The 26,281-nt window shown below is 33.4% G+C and overlaps 1 protein-coding gene across 2 annotated transcripts in view; it reads left to right on the forward strand.

Annotated features, from left to right (window-relative positions):
* LOC119633258 (tyrosine-protein kinase Btk29A) overlaps positions 1-26,281 on the forward strand; it is a 186,521-nt gene that overhangs the window by 1,718 nt on the left and 158,522 nt on the right. For both annotated transcript variants that reach the window (XM_038026707.1, XM_038026708.1), the window contains exon 2: positions 14,272-14,606. In XM_038026707.1, coding sequence (XP_037882635.1) covers positions 14,376-14,606 — 231 coding nt within the window. In that variant the 5' untranslated portion in view covers positions 14,272-14,375. The remainder of the gene's footprint in view (positions 1-14,271; positions 14,607-26,281) is intronic.

The raw sequence follows: 26,281 nt of genomic DNA on the forward strand, positions 1-26,281 counted from the left end.
CTATCGAAAAAAAAAATACAAAATTTATGTTTAAATATCTACATTTAAAAAAAAACTCTGTATTAAAGAATAGTGTAAGTAACTTATAAGCGTTATTTCCTGGAAATTACATAAATCGTAATTATTTTGTGTTAATCAAATTGAAAAATTTCATAACTATTTAAGTAAAAGTAATATTAAGGTGTGGGATTATAAGATATGCCGCAAGATAAATATTGTAATTTTGTCAAATCTCTAAAGCAATCGTGTGAAACTTTAACAATCCTTTATATCTTTCCATCATTTGGCTGCGCTGTAAAAATTCCAAACCTGACGTAAAATGCAAAATGTTTAAGGCAATTATCGATTTGTCAACTCTCGTACCTCCAAAAGATAAAAATTTAATTGAGAGTGCAAACAGTCAGTAAATAATTTAATTGTAAAATAAAAACAAACAAAAAAATTTTAATTCATTAAAGCGTTTTTGCAACTGTGCAGCGACCGTTTTCTTGTTATTTTTGAATCGTTGAGACGAATCTTGAATGCTCGCTAAGTTAGCTAAATAAAGAGATCTTAGTAAAAACATCCTAGATTTCTCAACACGGACAGAATATGCCTCGAAATCCCACTATATATGGATTGTTTCTCCTTAATATAGTTCCGTTAGGGTGTTTACAGAGCTCACAGAAAGAGAGAGACTTCGAAAGTGTTTTCCGCAGTTAAATTCGAATTTACTTTCGCACACTTCTAATCATTTTCCATCAAGTTGACCAAAATTTTCTGATCTTAACCTATAAAATGTACGTGTCCTTAATTACTGTAAGTAGTGAAATCAATTTGTCGCTCTCCGGTCTTATATGCGCTGCTCGCTTACGTTCTAAAAATTTTGTTTACTTTACCTTTATGGATTCCTTAATCAATTAAAGGGCGTGAAGATAAATTCGAAGTTCGCTAGCAAAGACATCAACCATTCCCCTGAACAAAGCACGGTAAACATCCTGAGGTGTCCACAGAAATATTTACGTTTTTAATATGGACAGAGTAGGCTTCAAGATCGAACTATATCTTATTACAGAATATTTAATAGAGACCCGTCAGGATGTTTACAGAGCTCTGTTAAGAGAAATTGTTGGTGTCTTTGATAGTGAAATTCGTATTTATCTTCACACGCTTTAATCGAGTTAAGTTGAAAAATCAAATAATCAGCGTTAATTTTCGTTTGTCCTTTTATTAGAAGCACAACTTATTTGCTTTTAAATTCTTTATTTTTACCGCCGCCGGTTGGAGTTAAAAAGTCTGCACGACTCCACGTCCAGTTTCTTCTTATATGTTAAAGGAAATTTGTTTTCCGTTCATTTGATATAAACTTGTTATCAATACTTACTTTTTCAGGTTAACAGTGTGAGATGATTGTCAAAACAGCAAAGAGGAAACTGACTCCTTTCCATTTTCAAAATGAACAGTCTACAGTTTGCTATAACTCCCGACTTTTCAAATTAACTTTGCAACAAGAAATGATTCAAGTGGCAGCACGCAATGTTGTCATAGCTATCAAATTACTTTAGATGGCAACAGGATTTTTATTTATGCCTTGCAATATTTGTCGGTTTTCACTGGCGTTTGTTTTTTTTTTTTTTTTTGTTAAAATTTAATTTACCTCTTTGGTAAAAAATTATAAGTTAAAAAGTTTGAAATCACTTTACGATTTCGAATTAATTGATTAATTGTGGAGCCATGCATGTGCGAGATTAAGGTTAACACGTTTTAGGGTGACCCGATTGTGACGATTGCTGATAGGGTCTTCTCAAAATTTTTATCAAATTTTCAATCGATATTTGCGATGAGATAGTGGACAAAACCTAATCCATCATTATTACTTGTTCTTTTTTCTTTTACTGTTATGAGAATTACAGCAATATTGGTCGGGCTAGTGGAGATATAGGTGACCTCATCTGAAGTGGCTTCGAATTTAATAGAGATCATGATTAAGCAAAAAAGAATACAGAGGGATTCTTCAATGTAAACTCCTTTAAGGATCACAAATGGAATGGAAAATTATAGTAATAATTCCATAGTACACTGTATGCATCTAACAATAAGTGGAATACATTTTGCTTTTTTTTGTTTGTTTTTCATCTTAAATATTCATTGCATTGTTTATCGCATTTGAATGAAATGAAAATTCGCCAAAAATTTCTCGTGCACTTCGTATGAAAGTAATTATAAAAGCAATTGTTTTTTAATTTGAATTCATTTACCAGCAGGTTTTCGATTTTAAATCTTAAAACAATGTGATCAACGCTATAAAATAATGTACTGTATGAACTCAACACAAGCATACGCACAAATTGAGTATGCAAAAAAAAAAGATTCCGTTTTTAAAAGAAAATTGCTTTGTTGATATCGTTACGACATTACATAGAATCCCCCATGTTTATATATTGCCTGCTTACCAAACCAGTCTTAGAATGTAAAGAAAGCTGGACTTACATTTCTACGCATATCTCTTTTAGCCTAGATGCTATGATACAGCATTTAAATACAACTTTTAAATCTTCATAAATTAAAAATCGCATTTATGATAATATACATGTATACTGTGCTACATACTTTATCCTACATGTCCATGCTATATATTATATGTATTATACACTATATGTTATGCTGCACTATGTATTTATACTAATCTGTGCTAAATGTATTAGCATATACTAGACTATATCATACTTTATACACCAGAGTATACTGTACATACCGCCAACATGAAATATTGAAAAAAAGCCCTTTATAAATGTGTATGAAAATATCTTTCATCTTTGGAATGTCAGCATAAATGGACTATGGCAAAATGCTCAAATTGGAGACTTCAGTTCCGCCAAACTAAAAAATTGCGAAAATATTCACCTCTATACCCCTCGAACCTACATGAAAATAAATTTCGAATGAGCTGAAGGAATCCAAACAACATTTCTTAGATTGGTCGCGCACGCTCCAGAATGCCATTTCACGGCACTAGAGCTCACTAGGTTTAATAGTCGCACTAAGGGCGCATAGATTTGTCGGGTTGGTTGGGAGCTTCCCCTATAAGAATTTTGTTTGATAGGTGAATTAAAGTAAAGTAAAAAAAAAAGCAAAGTCGTATTTACAATTCAGTTTCGTAGTTTCATTGATGTATAAGTATTGAACGATGTATGACTGTACTTTCTGTGAAGATAACAAACGACATCCTGCATTATTAATACGGTGAACCTATGTTTTCTATTAACGAATCATGGCAAGTGCCAGTGATCCAGCCCCAAACCTTAGTTCGCAATCCAACCAATTCTGATCTTTACAAGTTGGAAACTAGAATTAGTCACATCAACGGTTTGTCCCTACTAAGGAGAATTTTCTTATTTTACAACCGCATTTGCCTCTGAATCGATGATTGCAATTCTCAAAACCTTCATTGCTTGTATATAGCAGCAACCCCTTAGTTGCAGTGTCATTCGACTAAATCCAAAAATTCATTCGTTCATTTTCGCGTCGCCTCAATTTCATATATCTCTCTCTGTATATAATATAATAAAGTGAAATCACGTCCATTTAGCTCAAACGAAATTTTTATCCACAAAATTGAACTTCATTTTAGAATATATTTCTATTTGCTTGTTTCTATAAACAATGATAAGCATTATCAAATAAAATACGTTTGCCTTTCGAGATTCTGTAGAAACTAATACAAATGTTTAGCTGAACATTTGGTAGCTGAGATGACTACAATACAATAATTATACCATCAGTAAAGGCAATAAATGCTGAGTGCAATGAACGCATTTTATTCTACTTCCATTATTTAGAAAAAAGTCCAATAAAATTATATTTAAAAAAAAAGAAAAAAAAAAGAAAACGAATAAAAAGTAAATAAAAAGCAGGCAAGGCTTGTTTAAGTCGACTTTTAGGCAACCTTCAATTAAGTCTCAATCATTTGTGAGCGAAGGCAACGCAGCATTTAAGAGTGATCTTTGAATTCGTTAATTAATAGGCCACGGCATACAGGTATACAGGGACATCGTGGCATTCCCCCCACACAAACAAGCATCTTGATTTACTGTCACACTGTGTTCATGATGCCATGAAGATTAGGTGTGTTTATAGCCTATATAGTAAAAGGGATTTTCATAAAGGAATAGGCAACGTGTAACGCATACTGATTAGCAATTAACATTATGCTAAGTTATACGAAATGCATAAAGAGTCCGTAAGAAGTGAGAGAAAACGTGAACAAAGAAAAGTGAAATAAGTAAAAATCGGAATTATCGTTAAATAGTTATCAGCAAGTATGCGCGCGGGTCTTTGTACATTTGTGTGTAAACGTTCGTTGGTGGTTAAGACTACAAAGCATTTTAATAAGATCTCAACTGGTTTGTTCTCAATAAGTAATTGTTTTCGATTTCTTTCCTTTTTTTTGCTTTGTTTTGATATTTTTATTAAAATAAATTGAATCAGCATTTCTTTCGTAACGGCACACAAGTTATTTGAATTTGGACACATTCCTACTCTAACAATTGGAGGCTATTTTAACGTAATCATAGCATTTTGTCGGAATTGTTACGAAAATTTCAATCACATTTTTCCCCCTTCCGATGGACAAAGTAATTATGAAAATAAGTTTCCCCTATACAATTTGTGTTGTGTCTTAGGTTATTTATTTTACGCATCCAAATATGTATCCAATAATTGAAATGATTGCAAATAAGCTCTGAAAAGTATAAACAGCCAGCGAAACGATATTAGTCATTATAGTAGCTATTAGCAGCTATATAATACAGTTATAGTTATATAATATAGCGCTTACATAATAGCTACTGTGTTAGCTGATAACGTGCGTTGAACACTTTTTCAAAATTCTCAATCTCAGATACACAACTTCTTATAGCAGAAGTCTTAAAAGTTTTAAGAGGAAGAGTTAACAAAATTAACATCCTACATTTAGTTGCTGCGTTATATAATATTTGATCAGCTGGTTTTAGGCTCAAGAGATTTGAATGTACATTGCTGATTTTCAATCGCCTTTTCAAAACAAAGGAAGTGGTCGAAAAGGTCGACAGGTTTTAACCAATTTCATTAACGTTTGTCCTTGGGCTAAAGTGCGGGGGTGGCTCAAATTTGATCCAAATACCTGGAAAAATTGCGGACGGGAAAAAATAAGACGGACAGACAAGTTTAGACGAATCCAAAAACTGCTTTAGGTTCAGAAAATTATGCTGAATCGATCGGTATGATAAAAAGTGGGTCTACCTCAAGTCTTTCTGGATGTTTCATACATCCGCCCAAACCTAATATATCCAATTTATTACACGTGGTATAGGGCATCAATGAATTTTTAAAACTTCCTCACGTAATGCATAATTAAAATCAAGCAATGACGGCTAGACACATCAAACGCCATGCAAAGCAAGACTTCAAGCCAAATAAGATTTCATTTTAGTAGATATTTCATTTTATTTTTTTTTAATATGATCAGTCACTGAGGGGATGTAATACAGATAACAGGGTAATGGCCAATCAGAAAAAAGAGGGGAAAGAAAAAGAGGTAAGAAATGAGAATGGCCATAGGTTAGTGGACCAGTTGGTAAGTATTGTGTCTTCATCGACTGAGGACTCGCTAAATCCGATGGGCAAGTGCGGTCAGCCGTTTTGAAATGTGAATCCAAGAACACTGACTAGGTACTCGCGCCTGTTATCTAATGGGCTAGAACAAGAAAACTATTTTTATTGAAAATTTACTAATTACTCAAAACTAATAAAGTTGATGAACAGAAAAAACCAAGTGAAAACCCTTTAATGGGATTCGATATACTACTACTATACTACTTCGTTTAATACAGATATTCGTATGACTTTTCAAAATAAGGCTTTACATGCTAAACGGTCGAAAACGTGATCCGATTCGAACCACCTTCAACAACGTTCGTTTTTGCGCCAAAAAACGTCGATGTACCAAATTTCATCAATACAAGTGAAAGATTCCGACCTGTTGGTTGAACAAAAGAAAGCAAGACAGCCAACTGAACAGACAAGCCTAGCTCGATGCAGAAAGTCATTCTGATAATGAGAATTTCAGGCCCTTCTCAGGATTGTATCCATCGTTACAAACTTAATATAGCATTTTACCAAAGCTGTTACTGTCTACGTTATAACAATTTTTATAGCCACCACTGTAAGATGTGGGTACACTCATCTTATTTTTTTTCATAATACAACACTAAAGCGGAAGCTTCAAAGACCCTATAAAGTTTATATAATCTTGACCAGCGTGAAATTCTGACTTGATGTAGCCATGTCTGTCTGTCTATTCATCCGTGCGATGTTTGTTGCTGGCACTTTCCTGGTCGCACAAATGAAGAGATCGACTTCGAGTTCTGATTGGTACTGACAGTGGGCCAAATTGGTCAGAGCAGAAGCGGAAGTGGAGCGTAAATTGAACTCAACCCTTTTTTTTTGTTTCTTTTTGTCCACGCCAAGTTATAATTGGTGAAATTTCTTTCTTTTCACTCTCTTGCGGTTTTATGCCCACTTATCATAACGCAAACAAGGCAGAATGTTTAAAACTATTTTGTAGATTTCTCAAATGAAGATATATTATCTGCCTAAAAATGGGTTAGTTCTAAAATGAGTACGGCAGACACCATGATAACTTTATTCTTAACAATACCAGCAATATGGGTATCAAATAAACGAACTTGGAGAAGAAAGGGAAAAGCGTAGTGGTCGGTATGCGAGTGGCCCCCGTCGAATATAGCTTTCTTACTTCTTTCTTATATAACATGTAGAGGTTCCGGCATATAAAAGGAGCAGATAGGAGTTCAAATACAAAATACTTCCTTACAAGATTTCTTCATTTTTCATTCGTTGTCTCGCAAGTATATATTATGCAATTATTCCATCACTTGTGCTCACACCACCCATTTTTTTTACCATAACCGATGGCTACTCTCAGTTTTCTTATTCTACATTGTATGGGGAATAGCTTCTATAGTAAAGAAAGAATTTAAGCAGATCTTCTCTTTAAGCTTATAGCAGTCTTACTGTTATTATAAAGCGAACATACCTGAACACTGAATGACATTTTATATATTACATTTTGTTGAAATCTAAAGTTTTTGTATTGATTCGTAATTTTTTATTTCGCCAGGTGCGCATACATGTCAAACGCATTAAAGTGAGGATGTGAATTGACGCGTAAATGCGTTTTACGCAGTTAATCGATTGCATCGATTGATTTTATTGTAACATTAAGCCAAAAGTCGGAGAAAGAAGAATATCTAGATAATTGGGTTAAGTGTTAGCATAACGGTATTCATTAGAGTGAATTCTCAAAAAGATCGCAGAAATTGTTTCTTCAATTTAATTATTTAATATGACGTATGATAAAAGAGTCATTGGAAAATAAAAACTAATTTTTTTTTTCGCTAACCTGCTGTACATTGTTAAGAAACTCTTTTACTGATTTATTCAACCGCAACCATAAAAATTATCAATCGACACAAAATATCTTAGAACTAATTATAAGTAGAAATTCGATAACAGGAGTAAAGTAGAGAGAGATCGTAATGATTATACTACATCTAAGTAAATGTAATTAAACATTACAGATTTCATTACTGTGCGAATATGTTAAAGAGAAATAATTTAGTGAACAGAAAGAAAGGACGGCGTGTATTTCCAGCTAATTAGAGCATAACTGGCATGTGTGGGCGGAAGCCCCTAAAATTTGCTTGGACCCGCTCGACCGCATACGGCGAAAAGCTCAGTTGCTCACGAATGGCGAAAATGTATCTAAAAACCCCGATATACTCGAGCGTCGGTGTTATGTGGGCTATACCGTGCTTTTGTTTATGAGTTAGAAGACATATGTCCACCAATTAAACTATTAGCCAGGGCCACAAGGCCACGAGTTGCTTACATATCGTATGACACATTACCGCGACTCGTCGTTCTTTTAACACACTGCTCCCCTCTAGAGCAACGTTCCAGCAGTGCTGTTTCCCGCCGTGTCTGACTTTCGACTTTTAAGGCAAACGTACACAGGCACTACTCCCTCTTTCCTTCCCCCTCGATCTATAGCTTTTCGCGATCACCATCGTACTCGCACGTACTGGGTACATCTCCTGAGTGGCAGGTCATGCAAAAAAAGAAAGTAGAAATTGCAATGAACATTAATTGACTCCATTAAATCGTACGAATAAATAAAAGTATTTTTGCAGATAAATCGCTTTAAAGTTAAAGGAGAAACTGGAATGCTAGTAGAGTATCCGTAGAAAAGAGAACTTGATGACACATATATATTAAATTCAGTGACGGATCAAAGGAACAAAAAGGAGGGGAAAGGGTTCTAGAACTAGTAGTTTGTGTGACAGGGAGAAAAGTAAATTACTTCACTTCTTCCAGCTACCTTAAAGGAGATCCTCTGAAGAAAAACCGGGAAGTTATTAAACCTTTAAACCAATTTTACAATAAAGACAATTCCCAATATCTCAAGACTTATTCCAATATGCATTAATCTATTACCATGGGTCGGAAGCTCTAAATTCGAATTCCATCTGCAGCCATATGGAACAAAATGGAGAAAGATTCGTTGTATCGATTCGATTTGGCCAACGTGACATCTGCGTCTTAGGTATCCGCAGGTGCAGATGAATGTTCCAAAATGGATCGAACAAAAGCATTGTATAATCGTTTGGTAACATAAGAGTCGTAGAAATCGTTTGACCACCTCTTTACAAAGTCCAGACGCGACTTGGGTATATTGATGGATGATTAAGTAATCGAATTGAATCTTGATTGGCATATATACTGAAGGAATTGTAAATTGCTTAACTCTTCTCTTCTCGTACGATTGCACCGCTATATTATCACATTTTTATAACTAATATAAGAAAATAAAGAATTTCTCATCTTTGCGTTTATGTGAAGAAAAAAAAAAACATGTTGCGGGCTTAGTGGATTTTTCCGGTCCTCTTAAGGCGCCATCGTATTATCAGTTTTGCTTATCAATTAAATACTTAATTAATTTATGTTAAACGAGCCTTAAAATTGTGGTTAAACAACATTAGTTTAGAATACCAGCTGAAATAAAATTTAACATTGGTTTAAATTGTAAAAAGAGGCTTAAAAGTGACACTTGAAAAGTAGCTAAAGGCTACTTACGAACTGGTTCGTTAATGAATACGTTTAGTAAACATTAATGCTTTCAATTTATACCTATAGAAAGACTGTAAAAACCGATTAAAGAACATAAAAAAAAGAAAAAAGCCAAAACAAAAACAGAAGAAAAGAAAGAAGAAAACCAAAAAAAATTAATTTACGTGTAAGCGAATCTTAGATGAATGTACACAAAATGTTCCGCGATCTTATTTTAAGTTTTCAATTTCAGAAATTTCAGATTTGATAGAGTTTTCAAACTGAAAAAAATGATATATTCGAGCGTATTTGCGGGTCGAATACGGCTCTCACTTAGCCAAGTACGAATTGTTTGGTGCTTCACTTGTTTGCTAAGAATTTTTGATTTTTGAATTTCGGAATTTTATAGGACCTGGCGGCGGCTAAGAATGTCACGTAAGACAACAATAGTTAGTCTAAAAAACGGAACTGATAGGGAAAAGGTTAGCTAACGACAAATGTCAAAGTATATGTGTAGTAGATAAGTATGAATTAAGAGATTGAAATGAATCGATGAACACTCAACTTTCAACATCTTTTTCTATCTGAAGGAGAATCTACAATGCATTCTTTTTTCGGTGTTACTAACCAAACGGTGATATTCCGTCTTGATGGCTATAAAAATGCTAACAAACACTCTGCAGTCACTAAATCGAAAACCAGAAATATATGTAAATTATGTGATTTATTTATTTTTGCTTTATTTTTTTATATATTTTTTTTGACTGCTTTCTTAAGACAAGACTAGTTTTATAAAGCATAATAAACATAAACAAGTAAGAAAATTAAATTTGGTCGGGACCGAATCAATTACACCCAGCACCGTTACCCCAAAAAAAGGCAAAAAAAGTAAAAGAACAAAATCCCCACGCCCTGTAATATAGAGTGGGCGCAGCTGAATTGTTCTATTTCTAAAAGAAAAGCTTTTGTCACGTTGTCCTTTACGTGTCCTTTGAAAAGTTCAGATCAGTTTCGAATTCTTTTGCAAAATTTGTTGGCGATGTTTCCCACAAATACTACGAAGCTGCGCAAACAGATAGATGCGCAGAAAAATAGGCGGACGTGTTTAGGTACATTTTAAATTTAAAAGTGGTTAAGAGTTTGTATGCTTTGTAGCGTTTTTGAAGTTTGTTTCTGCGCGTTATAAAGGTATTGCAACCAAAATTAAATTTTGATACGTTATAATAATGGATAGGCGTGGTCAATTTTTTTCAATTTTGTACACAAATGCTACAGTATCGCAAGTAGAATATGCGTTAAATTTTTTTTACATTTATTTGCTACAGTAATGCTGAGTAATGAGCGAAAAAACAATTTTTCACTTCTTTCGAAAGACAGAGATTGTGCTTGCGGGCGTGTGCTTTGACCGATTTGACCCATTTTCAATACCAACCTGCGTGCAAGAACTTCTAAATTTCAGGCCGATAGCTCCATTCTTGTGGCCAGAAGAATGTTTACAACAGATATTACGCAGACGGACGGACAGACATGCTTAAATCGATTTAGAATTTAATGCTGATCAAGAATATATATACTTTTTGGAGTTTCTGAGGCCTCCTTCTGCGCGTTGCAAACTTGTCGACAAAATTAATATATCTCTCATCCCTCGGTAAAGGGTACAAAAATAAATAAATAAACAAAAAATGCTTAGGTCCCAGAAAAATGGAAAGAGGAAAAAGAAGAAGGAGAAGGAGAAGGAGAAGGAGAAGAACAAGACGACCTTGAATAATTAAAGGCGAATCAGCGAAATACTTCGTTTTGTTTTACAAACATTGAAAAGGGTTTTTTATAAGAAAATTATTTAAGATATTTTAATATAATATTTTAAATAACTACTAGATTATACAGGTCAGATTAGCTTGAGATAGAGAGGCAACGTAACAAGATAGGTCTTTTTCTTCGAAATCTCGAAATCAAAGTCGTTTTAAGTTTTATTCTTTCATAGAAGAGAGATGGCTGGGGATACTATTGTTATATACATATCAATGTCTGATTGCTGCTTGTTTTAATGTGAAAGTTTTTCTTTCAACCTTTAAGCTCTCTGAAGTTTTGGTTTTTCGTAGCTAAGCTTTTTATAGTTTAGCTACAGAACCAATTTTTTATTGTCTCTAATAATTAACAACGACAATATAAATTTTCTTTATTTACGGGAGCAAGCCTACTTCAAAACTGTTCAACAATGTAGGGTGTCCGCTTGAATGTGCAGAATCAGAATGCAGTTCAAATAACTGAATACACTGCACTGCATTAGGACACGGCCCCTCGTTAAATAACGCATACCTCTTCGCTTAACAAAGTTATTTATATGACGACCTTTGAAAATAAGGTGTGTTAGGGGGAGTAATCGAAATGCTGGTCCAATCCGAACCATTTGCTGTTAAAGCGTGCCGGCCTGGCGAGCTTCATTGTAATATCTTAAAAATTTCGACCAGTAAGTTAAACAGTAAGAGAAACAAGGAGAAACGCTGACGAAAACGGTACTGATCGGACTACTTCTTTGACCGCTTTCCACAAAGCGAATTATATATCACATCATCATACCATCAGTCATAAATATAATTGCAGGGTTGTGTAGAGTATTTTATAGTCAAATGTGAGCCGTTATCGTTTTGAATTTCAACTTTTTTTTATCGATAATCCACATAGATGTAACATCTGATTTAAATTCTTCTTTCTATTGGTGTAATTTCCAAGACTTACAACTTCTTCCTCACGAAAACTTACATTATGGACATAGTAAAACGATTAACGCCGTTTACTAACGGAACTATGTGATGGCTTTCACCAACTAATTTATTAAGCAAAGGTTTTCCATATGTCGATGAATGGTTATTATTTATTGTGGATGAGTTATGACTATTCGCCTTATCCCGAGTGGGCTTTTGAAACTCCGCGCCTTTTTTTACATTTCCATTTATGATTTTCGTAAAATAACAAGCCTGTTTTAGTGCAAACTTGCCCGATAAAAAAATTTTCGGGGCAAAACTTAAGATAAACTACCTAGTGCTAGTTTCATTTTTCACAGGGCATGGTTTGCCAACAGTGACCTTTCAAAATTTGCTTATATGTCAGCCTGTATTATGTTAAATACGGAAATTTCCAAAGTCCCATAAAAAAATTCTTATAATTTGCACATTGTTGGAAAGGCTATTCATAGAGGATTCATTATGTGTTAGTTTTATATGTTCAGAGGATATGGTTTGGCCACAGTACCTACGCAAACTATCGCCTTATCAACCTCATTTATGACATAGTGTAAAAGTGTTGTCCTTTCAAATATTAATTAATTTACATAAAGTCATGTTTTTTTTGTAATATTTTGCAAAAAAATTCTCGAAAAATTCTCTTTTACTTGTATTTTGAGTTAAATCCCTCCGAGACTTCGTCTAACATAATTCTGTTAACGGCTTTACAGAGCTCTGCAAAAAAATTTTAGTTTGTATCTTTGCTATCACGACCGAAGCCAGGCCTATTCGTCGAGGTATACATCTTGCTCGTAAAAACAAACTGAAAACTGCTTTTGTCATTGATGATCTGCCTGTGTTAAACGCTGTCCGAGACCCCTCGATTTCGAACTAGACTACAATTAAGATATTAAGGAATACCATCGCAGCATGAGGTGATGAAATTAAAACGCTTTGGGGACTTGTTTGTTAGGAAATGAGTAAGTTAACCGGGCGGCGAAGTTTGCTGCTTCTGCATCTTGCAATATTTGTAATATTATTTACAAATACAACCCTGTGAGGTTGTTAAAAATTGCGGATGTTTACTGTATATGAGGAGAATATTTCTAAATTTCGTAGCGGAAACCAGTAAATAAAAACCGACCGCTCAAAAAAGAAAAAAAAAAATATATGAAAGTTTTTCATTAAAGTTCACGTCGCTCAAAACAGTTCTAAGGATCAACTTGATTGTTTTTAGGTAAACTATGCAATTTTTTTAAAATGGATATCCACTTATAAATCAGGAGAGAAATCGGTGTAATATTAAAAATGATCAGTGAGAAGACGAAAGACCAGTGAGAAGATCTTAAATTTAGTTTAATGGTGTGACTGCAAAGTACTTATTACATTATTTGCGTAAAAGTGTCATCTGAAACTTATAAGGTCGCCAGACCTAACATCGAGATCTCCCATTGGGATGTAGACTGGCCGAGGGCTTAAGATCTCCTCGTTCGGTAAAAAGGTTCCGTCCGTCCGTGAGTTCTTATCAGGAAAGTGCATTTCTTTCAGTTGTAATCGTCTAAGGAGTGAGCGTGGGACAAAACTTTGAAACCCCCACATAGCAGGCTCATCAATGACTCGTGTTTCCGTCTCTAAAGCCTCCAAACCTTTTAAAGTGGTACTTAAGTGTGACCCTAAACACAACATATTTCGAAGTTGTGCAGTTAGATGGACATAAGGATTTTGCAGACACTATGCGTTGCAATTTTCAATTACGGGCTATCGCCTGCGGAAAAGTTGTCAATGTCAAAGATATATTGAAAGTTACAGAGCAAATTATGGAAGCAAATCTACAATACTATCATCAGCACTACTTCTCCATTAATCTACAGCGTCATATTCAACAAATATGGACAAAATCAATATGAAAATATTTGCGAGATTTTGCCTTGGGCATACCATTGCGGTTTTCTTTTCCACTTAATAATTGTGGACAAATTCGTAGATAAAGACCACTGGCGAATCGTATTCGAAACAACTTTTCCCATGGGCATCCTGAAATCAGCTATAGAACGCAACATCTATTCAAGACATCAATACTTTATTAAAACTACGCTATACTCAATATCCTATTTTCTGTCCTCAAATAGAAACGACAGCCCATGATGCTAGTGTTGAATATGTTTCATTTTAATCTAAGAATTTATTTTATTAGCCTAAAAAAATGAAAATGATAATACTAATGATACCTTTTACACGCATTTGCTGTGCTATGTTGTACATATTGAATGATAATGGATAGCGTTAAGTGATATCTATGAAAAGATTTTGTGCAAGATTCGAATATAATTTCTTCCTCTTTGCTTAAATATTGCAATAAAATTTTTAAACGCTTTTAAAAATGTTTTTTTTGATGCTTTTGCAGATTTGCGGAGTAATGGTAAAAAACGTGAACATAAATCCTTCCAAAACGTTTCTAACGGTTTAAGGGTTTTATAAAGAGAAAAAAAAAAAAGAAAGAAAAGGAAAATGAATCGTTCTGCACACGGCAGCATAAAATCTGCTGCCACCGTTAGGTTGAGCAAAAGTTTTCAAAGCAAAATGGACAAAATGTCTGAACGTTTATATGACATTGTCAAAAGCGGGTTCATGATAAAGCGGGCGCAAAACAAAAAACGTTTCACGCCAGTTAATTATAAGCAACGTTGGTTCGAGTTAACCAAACGTACGTTATCGTACTTTGATGTGGAAAGTGTTGAGGTAAGTAATTATTGTTATCATTTTTATTAAGATTATTATTACTTTTGCTATATTAAGCGTGGTAGATGCGTATATGCAGATTCTTGCAAGCATTGAAAAACTCTAATAAACCAAATTGAATTTTCTTCTTAAATAATAATAAAACAAAAAAATACAACGTCACTTACATTTCGCTGTTTTCAGATCGAAATACAAAGTATTTACGTAACATAGCACAAGACAGCAACTAATCCTGTTTATCTTACTTTTCTCTTTTAATAACTGTCTCATGTTATTTTAATTTTACATAAGGTTACAGAACTGCAGCTTACTTGTAAGTGTAACGATAAATACATAAGCAGCACAAACAACCAAAATAGCACAGTTTTCATTTATCATATCCGGCATCAAACCGGCAATAATGTGTTTTATTTTACTAAGATATATTATATACATGGCAATGGATATATTTACAAATACATAAGCATGATATATACGATTGCAAACACAAATCTCTATCAAATAATTTACTTATATGTGCTTAATATGTGCGATGATTTCCTTACTGACAATAATAAACCTAAACTGCTCTCCCGATACACTGCGGCGTTCGACTAAGAAATATATACATATCCTACAAACTGATAACTTCTTTAATGTGAAGTGCATGTGTTTGGGCATATGCATAAAAACACATACATACACTATACTAGATATATTTACATGCATATATACATAAATAATTTTTTTTCTTCTTCAATATTTTCTTATATTCCTTTGTCTCCCGTTTAACTGCCTGCTTTAGTGGATTCTTGTGGACCCTTTGCCTATAATAGATTTTATTTTTCGTCTATTTTTTGTTTAGTTTGGAAACTTTACATCCACATTCGGATATCAACAAAATCACGCATGCTTTTTACAATCCTCTTGGAAATGAAATGAGCGTAAGACTTATAGCAAATGCTTGCGGTGTATGTAAGAGAAAAAGAGAATTAAAAATTTGTAGGGAAATTTTTTCTTCTCTAGAAAGCCAAACAATTTAGAAAGCTTTTTATATATACTCAACACCTCAAATCAACTTTGGCTATTTTTGTAGTCGTTTCCTATAGGCCGATCAATGTCTTTTGATAGATAGCCGAAAGAAACTCCGTAAAATTATTTCTTGCAAATTATGAAAGATTGGAAAAAAATTCGCTGAGACTTTTGGGCTTTGCCATCACTCATCTCCACTAGATTATATTCATTTTCAAATTTAGTTGAGATCAATCATTAAAGAATGCAGTCATCAAGCCTCGTATTCCCAAACGTTCTGTCTTAAATAAAAGGGTGGATCGAAAGAAATCCCCATTTCAATTAAAAAAATACTAAATTCTAGACTAGATTCAGTTAACTTTCGTGCCGATTTGTAACGAATGCTGGCTGCTTTGCCATAAGAACGCGTAAATAGCGAGACCAGATAAGAAACCTTGCTTACATAATGCTTCGACGTTGTCAAGTTGGTTGCAATTTATAATTCAAATAGATATATATTGTGTTATATAGAAACATTAAGGCTTGTTTACTACGTTTTCTATTCATGTTGACGAGCTATGGTCAAAAGGAGAAATCCAAAAAAAAAATCCAAAATTTGAAAAAAAATTTTATTTATCTTGTCTTTTTTCACCTATGGCTAGTTCTTCTATAGAATTCGAGAACCAGAAGATTTTTCTCCAAGTCCCTCTCAATTTCTATTTGCTATAATATTGGCATTTTCCAAATGGTCAGCAAATATAAAATTCGTGGCTTTGAGCACACTACTTCGAATACGCGACCTTCGAAAATTGATTAACACTTCATCGATTTTCTCATGGGATCGAACGTTATGGAAGAATATATGAAAAGAATGTCGACGCTTTGTCAAGGTTGTCTCATTTCTAATTTGTTGTGTGTGTGCACGCGAACAGATCATAATCATAATCATATTTTATATTTCGTTTCTTAATCGACAATGAGTGTTTGTGCCAAATTTTGGGGTACTGTCTCCATTTTGACTGTGGCAGTTCGGTAAAAATTGTGAATCCAATTGATTCATTCTGGTAGAAATTCAGTCAGTTTGGTCATCGGTAGAGGTAGAGGTAAATTGACTGTAGGTATTTAAAGGTCTTTTCATTTAAACGAAAGTCAACAAAACATTTCGAAACTTTACATTGCTTAAAGTTATTACTTTGAACTTTAATAATTGAATAATTCCGAATTCACCCACGCGATGCTTCTAATGTTAATATAAATGCTACCAAACTAGCAAAAAACTCTTCATAATTGTTAAGAGATGTACTCACAATGTGCTGTCAAATTATAGAAAAATATTATTTAAACTCATAACACAATGCATACATACCATAAGGGACTTACCATCGAGTAAATGGACCTTTAAACATCATGCAAAGGATATTAGAGGGCCTGCTCTAAGCCGCCTACACCACAGCAGCTACAAGGGTATATTAAATTTGTGTAATACGTACAACATCCAGAAGGAAGAAGGACTTAAAGTCCTTTAACGTTATTTGAAGTTAACCGACTCTTTTCAACTTTTTTCGCTTTGCGCAAAATTCCGTAGCAAATGAAATGCTTTTCCAAAAAAGACGAACTCTCAATATTCAGTTTAATCAATATCCCTGTATTTAGCAATACAATAAAGTAATAAAATATTTTGGCGAAAGGACGGTACGTATACTAGTAGTAGTTTCGTTTAAATATTCACAACCGATTGACATTTTACACGTAGAGCTAGCTTAGAAGGAGGTTTTCCTCTATTGCTTTAGCAATGAAATCTTCGATTAATGGTGTGAAATATACTTAAAATAACTGTCAGAATGCGGAATAAGTTTGAAAAGAAATTTAGGAAAACAAAAATTCTCATCTTGCATAGAAGCATACAAATGCAAATAGTTATAAGTAATGCTCTCTCACAATTCGCGCAGCTTTTCTCTTTCATATCTGAGTAATTGATAAGTTGAAAGGAAAAATTTAAGCAGAGCTGCTGTTGTGTGTGAATCGCTCTTAAAATTATTTACGCGATACTTTTTCATTAAGTTGGAAATCGGAAAAATAAAAATAATGAAAGCAAAAACAAAAACAAAAATTCTCTACACCTATAAAAAAAAGTATTATCCCAACAACCACCCTTAAATGTTAATGTGAACTGGAAGAATTCGCATTAGAGACCAATATATCATATCCTTGCTGTAGCTAAGGACACGAAATATCCAGGCGAAACACAAGCGAATAACGAAGTTCAGTAACCGCCATCCCGAACAAAAGCTCCAAAGTGCGAACATCAGTACGATAGCTACACTGGGAACGTTTGGTATACGGTTACGCGACATATTTTAAAGCTTACGTTTTATACACCCCCGAAAAAAATTTTAAATGAATGGCATTTGATTTTTTTTTTTTTTTTTTGGTATAACCAACGAAAGCCGGCTTTCTCGTGGACTTGAAATAAAAAAAACAAAGAGCAAAACAGAATTATGTTTTATTAAATTTATTAATTAATACAAAATTTGCAAGAAAAAAGAACGAAAGGAAAGGAAAGACTACTTGAGAACATGAACAAGTGGAGATTATGAAGAAAACTAAATAATAAATAAATAATTTTCCCCTTAATTACGATTTAAAGAAAAATAGTCGAGAGGAAAAAGGGGTCCGAAAACAAAATCATAAGTGACTTTGTTTTTGTTGTTCTTGTTGTTGTTGTTGTTGCTGCTGCTGCTGCTGCTGCTGCTGCTATTATTATTGTTGGCCGGCCGGTTTCTGCAGCCAGTTAAATTTCGTTCATCCCTTATATGTGTAAAGTTTTTCTGTTTTTTTATTTTTTTTTGTTTTGACTTTTCTGATGTTTTGTGTATTGTATTGAGTCGAAGTCACTTCGCTATACTGCTGGACTCCTGGAAAAAAATTCATTTCTCCGTCTGCAACAACGCCTAGTTAAAAATTTAAAGACCTCTTTTTGCTGCTTTTCAGTGAATATTATCAACTGTGTTCTTCTCGCCTACTCCAAACATAGAGAAACTACATACCGCGAGGCAATAACAATTAAAAATTTCAACGAACGCTGTAAAAGATAAAAAAAAAAAAAATTGATATATGTATATATATATATATATATATATATAGAAAAGTTCCTTAAGTTCTCCACCCATTTTATGATAATTAAAGATAATTATCATTAAAGATTCTGCGCCTTAAATTAATGCTCTTTTTAACGTAAAAATACATAAACTGAAGAATACAAAAATGAAAACCTTGACATATGTTTCATAAAAGATAATAATAATTTATATAAAACACATTAGCATCATATGACAAAAACAAATAAAAGCAAACATAAGTATTATAAAATTTAAATTAAAAGTTTAACTGAAAATTTTCAACAATCTGGCAATGTTCGCATTATATACACAATTTCATATATAATTGCTATGCTATTAAGAGTTTATTACTTAAAAAAAAAATAAAGTTTCCGCACACCATTCAGTTGGGATTTGTGAAACTTAACACTATACTGCCGGTTTAAAGGATTACATGAATAACACTTGCACTTCAATACCTTCCTGCTGAAGTGTTGGCCAAATTGATTTTAATCTCAACTATTAGGTATGTAAACTAAAACCTTCACATACTTAAGCAAATAAGTGAACTCAAAACAAAAGATAACGAAAGAAAAACAAAATAATAAAAACGTATACGCCTTAGGACGAATCTTGAACTTACCTCTCAACTGGAAATCAATTATATGTAAAAAAGTAGTAAAACTTTTCCATTAGTTGTGGACCTATCAACCAATACTGCACGACATATACTATTTTGCTATCGAAATTCTAGATGATTTTTAATATATATCGCTGTACAAATTTCAATCAATATCTACGACTAGTTATGAATTAGTAAAAGTTATATACTCATAATGCCAGACTTTTCTTCTTTTTTAATCTCTTAAGTTAAGGGCTTACAAGCCTAATGGACGGAAGGACAAAGTGATAGTTATGGTTAAACCTTAGCATGACTAAAAAGCTATGTACGCCACATGCTCTGGTCTTTTCTAACTATTACGAAATAATTCTATTCAAGGTTTTAAAAAAAAGAAGCTCAGCCTTATATTTACTTAACATTAGTGCATGAATAGGGAGCGGTGGAATAGAAAGCTGGGGGAGGAGGCCTATTGCGATTCAAATTAAAACAATTTACGTTCCAATACTAATGAAGAACAGTAATAGCTCACGAGAAGGGGATAAGCAACTACGGGACCATACGGCTTTATAAGAGGGAAATAACTGGGAATAGATAGAGAGATATGTCCAAGTATACATCAGCTTTAAGGAGTTTATTAAGAGTATTTACAAAATAAATGTTTATGAAAATTCTATACTTTTACCAATAGATCCTACGAAATGAGTTGCCACATTGCCGAATAGATAGGAATCGTGACCAGCAAGTCAGTGTTCGCGGGTTCAAATATCATTGCGGTCAAACCAATTGGGCACACCCCTACTAGCCTCTCTCTATCCATTTCTCTCTTTCCCCAGTTTTTCCTGTTCTTCAGGGTACAGAATGGTTATGTGTACAGAAAGTCTCCAGTTCATAGTATGTATTTACATGTATATGTATGTATTTATATGTGTATAATTGTAGAGTTACAGATTTGAATCCGCGAACAAGTAAATATGTACGTACATAGGTATATATATTTCCATTAATTCCATTTTGTATGATCTTTATTTCTTTCACTTTAACTCCGTGGAGGTTTTCAGTTAAAGTCTTAACTAAAACTCAAGATAGATATTTACTAAGACTCGTAGGTTATTGGCTAAAATATAACAAGTCTATAGGCCTCTGCTCCTCAAATTTACTCCAGTGTATATATAGCATGGTTTAGCTCTAAATCAAATGCGGATATAAGAGGTGGACACAAACGCTTTAACTGACTTACAGTCTTGCGCTTGTCAAGACCATTCACATCTACCTAATCTCTGATGCGTAGCTGACATGAAAACAGTTTCTTCGGTAAAAATTAAAAAAAAAATAAAAAAAAATAGGTTCTTGTTATTAAAAAAATGTATATATATTTTTATAGCTTTAAAGTTGATTTTATTAAAATTTTAACATATCGTGAAAATTAAAATAACTTGATGTCATTATACCCGCTCATTCACCTTTTTCCTGTTGTTTATTTCCTGATATATATATTTATTTATTTATATGTTGCTCCATATAAGATGTATATCTACATATATATATATATATATATATATATATACACATATATATACACTTAAAATTATACATACACATACACATAAAAATATATTTTCTGCCGATATGACCAACAAGCTTTTTTTCCCAATTTTTTTCAGGATATATTTTTCTCTATTGTTTGTTCATAGCGTATAGACAAGTGTGTATTGTATATCGTATGGCGGTAGTTGTTGTTTTGTTATTGCTACTCAATCCTTATTCTCTGTTGTGTTTTACTACCAATGTTGTTAAATGGTGTTGCTGCTTTTTGTTCACATCGTGAAAACCGTTGAGTTATTTATGGTTCTGGTGTACCGTTTTATATCAATCTCTTAAATAAAATTTTGCAATTTGTCTAAACCATAATATATTTTTCAGGAAAATGTATGATTAATATTAAAAAAAAAAAGCAAAAATGATTTTACTCCAAAGGGTCATATCGAGTGAAATGTTTAAAGGTTGATTAAAAGCGTATTTTTTGTTCATGGCTGAATAGTTTGTATGCATAGTTAAAAAAAATGTATTCAGTTTAATTTTCACTTTATATAGTGTATTGAAATCGAACGTCGGATATATTATGCTAGCAGAACGACAATCATTAAAGTTGTTTTGAAATCGCTTTGCCTTGCAAGGAATGAAACAACTTAAGGCAGTTCAACCAAGTTTCTAATGATTACAGGAATTTACTAAGAGTCTTTCACTTAAAATGATAGTTTAGTTAAGAGTGATAGTTTTTAAAATTTTTGAAAAGCAAAAAAAAACCACTCAACCCGTTAAAGTAAATTGTGCTTTTGGATGCTCATCACCACCGATTTGAACACACTATGGCTCCAATTGTTATTCGTTCTATCAAATATTAGTTTCTAATCTAAGATGTATAAGATAACCTGGCAAATATTCGACTTCACATGTTCCAAAGTATGTAGCAGGCAAAGTATGTCAACATAGATCTAGGCTTTTATGTAACTCCAGAGAAAAAAGTCCGTAAATCTTTAATAGTACGACCACGCAATTCTCTGACGAGCAAACGATGGGCACTCAGCACTGTAAAATCTTTAGTCTTTACTAACAGTATAACTTTAAAGAGACCTTCACTTTTTTAATACAGGAAATGACTCTCAATCTAGACTAGTAGGTTTTGGCCACAGTATTGAAAATAGGTCGGGTCGGATCACTTTTTCGAACATTTCTCATACGACGGCTTAGTTTGAGAAGTCGTTACATGAATTTCTGCAGAATGGTGAGCGTTGACCCCCTATAGTGCTTTTATTTGTTTTTATTTATTTATTTTGTTTCTTTGTAGATGCGACGAACTACATTTGCCCTATAAAATTCAACCTGAATGCTATAGAAGTGTTTCACTTTTCTTTTCACATCTAAAGATTTTTTAAACTTGGACTAACAGTTAAGTACAATTTTAGCAATGAATGACATAATAGAAATTTTCACATTCATATTCCATTCTGCGTACTGCAAAAGAAATAACAAACTTAATATATCTCAATTATCTGGTGAATAGCATAAAAAAACGAGGCTTCATTTTAGGAAAAGAACTTCTTGATTACTGTCCCTGAAATTATTTCGTGATGCAATTTGAATTAATCGATATGTTTTTGTCGGTTGTGTAAGTAACAATTCGGCACTAATCGCTAGTATAATTATTGATTTTACCTTCAAAAGTTACCCTTAGAAGGGAGTTTTGCTTCATTTTATATTATCACAAAATCGCTAACCAAATTCAACAGATGTTAATTTGATTATAGCAAATGACACCATAATCTAAGTAAATTAAATGTTGTTTCAATAAAACGATAAAATAGTAACAATAGCACATGCGATGTGTTAGGTATTCCTTTATAACATTTTTCTTCTTTTTTTTTTTTCATTTTATATTAGCAACAAAACAGAAACCCAAATTTTGGTTTTACGATAGCACACGTTTTTAACCACACTGTTGTTTCACATAAAACAAACGCAGCAAATATTATACGGCGAGTAATATCATCCATTTAATATTGGTTTTGACACGAACTGTTGTGGTTTAAGGGAACACAATATCAATAAAAAAGAAACGATTAATTGTAAGCAGCTGGTAATTTTAAAGCCACAAAAAAGAAAAAGCAAATGCATAAATAAATATTAATAATTTATGTCAATGAAATTTTTGAAGGAAGCTTAACTAACTGTCCCAACAACAGACCGCAAGCCTTAAGACAAAACGAAAGAAGGCCAGAAAACAGAAATTTTTGTAAGAGATGTTTAAAGGTAAACTTTTGTTTTTTTTTTACTACTATCTCGGTCGAAAGCATTTACTAGACATTTAAAATATGATTGAAAGCCGTAGAGAATCTATTGGTTTCGTCCCATTTTATTTATTACAAAATATATGGTTTCTTTGTTGCATTATTGTTACGTACGAACAAAATAAAAGAAAGACAAGTAAAAACATTATAGTGGCTTACGGCCCACCATTAAAGACCCTACACCAGCCTACAGTTATTCATATAATAATTTTTTAAAATAAAGCATTATACGGCAAGCGGTCCGATTCGAACCACTTCCAATAGCGTTCGTCCAGTCAAAATACGTGGGTGTAACATATTTCATCAAAATATCTCAAAAATTGCATGCTTGCATGTAGATTGAGTGCCACAAAACCACTTTAGAGGACGGACGGAGAAGCGGGAATTGATTGAATTTTCAAGCACTGTTCATATAGTGTTTTACTTTAAAAAATCGTCGGATAACTGTGGTGTTGTAGGGTTTAATAGCGGGCCGTGCCCCAATGTGGCTTTTTTACATGTTTTCGGAGATATGAGATACATCACTATGCAGTTAAGGGTTAAACGAAGGTTAATGGTTGACCGCGTTGCACTATAGTATTTGCACTTCCCTTTCAAACAAAGAAATTTTTATCTGAAAAGGATGATAATTGTTTTCTGACTTTTAATTAATTCAGTTAGATTTTTGGCGAAAGATTCTGTGGCACCATTTCGTGTTTATTAAAAATTATTAAAAAGATTTGTAAAGTACCCTAAGAGATGTGCAAATATATGTAAAAAATATGCTCCAATCATTCGATTAGTTTTTCGCAGGCAAACTCGAGAAAGTCGTCCGCAATTTTATGCTCACAAGTTTGCATTAATGGTTAAGGGCATCCAATGAAAAATATCCTATCACTCACTACTCCATATTACGAGAATGCATATTTAAAAAGAAAAAATCTTTGCTTGAAAGTTACTGTTTAGTTTACCTGTGCCTGTTGCATATATTTCATTTATTCATGTACCTTTAGTTTTACATGTTACTGTGGCTATAAAACGCTTGTCACATTTCCATATATCTTTTTGCCATAAAATATCAGTTCAACTTTGATGAGAACGTTCAATACTAAAATTAATCAATTATTTTGCCGTTTTCTACACGAGTACACTGAACTCTAGAGCGATTCTAAACCCCTCGTGAACGGAGATAACAAGCATGTATGACAAGCATACGCCTCATACATATATGCATACAAATTAATGGTGTGAACAATTTATATCCTTTGTGTGCTCGTTACTTTCATCAATTTCATTGAAGTGAGCAAAAAGGGTTGAAAAATGCAAAAACAACGCCAACAATAATAAAGAATAAAACCACGGAATGTCTAGCTTGTTAAGTCTCGAAAATATCCAATCTTATATTTTATATCGAGCATCGAGGAATGGATCTATAATCGTTCACTTTTGCACAACGTGTGCAACATCTAGAAAGAAGCTTGAGAGACCCCGTAAAGTGTGTATGCATTTTCGATCATTATCGTATGTATACTGAATCGATCTAATCATTTTTCTTCGTCTGTTTCTCCATCTATTTATTTGCCTGCAATAAATATACCACTGGTCGCAAAAATTAAGATATCAGTTCTAAATTTGAAAGTTGCTGCAAGCAGCTTGACAATCCAAATGGTCCAAATTAATCGAGGAACACGTCCCGTAAACTGGGAGTACCCCTGTTTACAAAAATAAAAACAAAAAAATTGCTCTTTTGCTTCCTACTCATAAATTACAACAGATATAAGGATAGAAAATTTGCATCCGTATAGAACCTGTGCAAAAAACTTTCCGCCACATTCACCCAAAACAAAATGGTATCGAAATTTTGTTATATTGTTATTTGGTGTTTTTGTTTTGAGATAGAGGCGTTGGGTATAAAAGATTTGCTACCAGCCGAATATAATTTTCTTAATTCTCTTTCTTGTTTATTTATTCAAGTGGATAGAAAAATTTTGCGCACACACACGTACGCACATAACAGAGAGAAAGATATTTTGCAGTTATGTGCACAAAAGTCAGACAAACTCCGTACGATATCAAGTTAATGCAGACTATGTTTACTTTACATATTTTATGATGGCGCGCGCAAGAATCCACCAATTTTGCAGCGTTGTGGAACTTGTAAACACGTTCAAACCATGTTAAAGGTAATCGTGGGATAATTCGAATCGAAAACTCTCCTGTCTTAAGCCGCAACCAAAGTAATTAAAAATCCTATTATATGCAATGTAAAGTTAAGCTGAAATAAATTTCAAGACATCATACAATGTTTACAATGATCGACGACATTTATATGAAGCATTAAGAAAAAAACCTTTAGTTGGTGTGAAATTGAAACTAAACTTATTTGTTAATAGTGGGATCCGATCGTTTCATATTTTTTCTCAACTTCTTAAAACAAGCGAATGTAAAGGATGTGAAGATAAGTACGGAATTAATTAGCAAAGTCGCGCCCTAATAGAGCTCTATTACCTAGTTAGGATTAAGATATTTTGGCGGACATCTAATCTAGGAGTCTATATAAAAATACCCTTCAAACAAGCTAAACATAGTCAAATTTGGCTTCAAAGAACTGTCTCTACCATATTTTTGAAATTTGATACGTTAGCGTAAACCGACTATGGCAGAACAGTCAAATCCGAGATGCTGGTGCGACCAACCCAGAAAATTCCAACGATATTCAAGTATAAGACGTGATTCCAAATGGAAAATTCTGTGATATCAGATGATATCGTTGGAATTTTTTCGTTTAACCGCACCAGGATCTTCCTAATTTGGACGAAGGAGGCTTGCAAGTGCAACCGTATTTTAATTCCAGTTCTGTTGGGGCTCTGTTATGGGAATCGGTAGGTGTCGTTGCCAGTTAAATTCACACCCTCGTCAACATCAATTTAATTTTTGCTCGCATTACCGCATATTTATGTATTGTACTGTACTTTAATTTTTATCGTTCCGCGCTATGTTTGCGGACCTGTCATCAGTTGCGATAAGTGTATGTGAAATTTATGCATGTGTATACAAAATCCAGAAGCACTTAAGACCGACCAGCCTGTTCATTATACACCGAACAATTCAGAATCATTATCTCGCAATTTCCAAGATATT

Source organism: Glossina fuscipes, unplaced genomic scaffold (assembly GCF_014805625.2).
Source record: "Glossina fuscipes isolate IAEA_lab_2018 unplaced genomic scaffold, Yale_Gfus_2 2, whole genome shotgun sequence".
In the NCBI taxonomy this organism is placed as follows: Eukaryota; Metazoa; Arthropoda; class Insecta; order Diptera; family Glossinidae; genus Glossina; species Glossina fuscipes.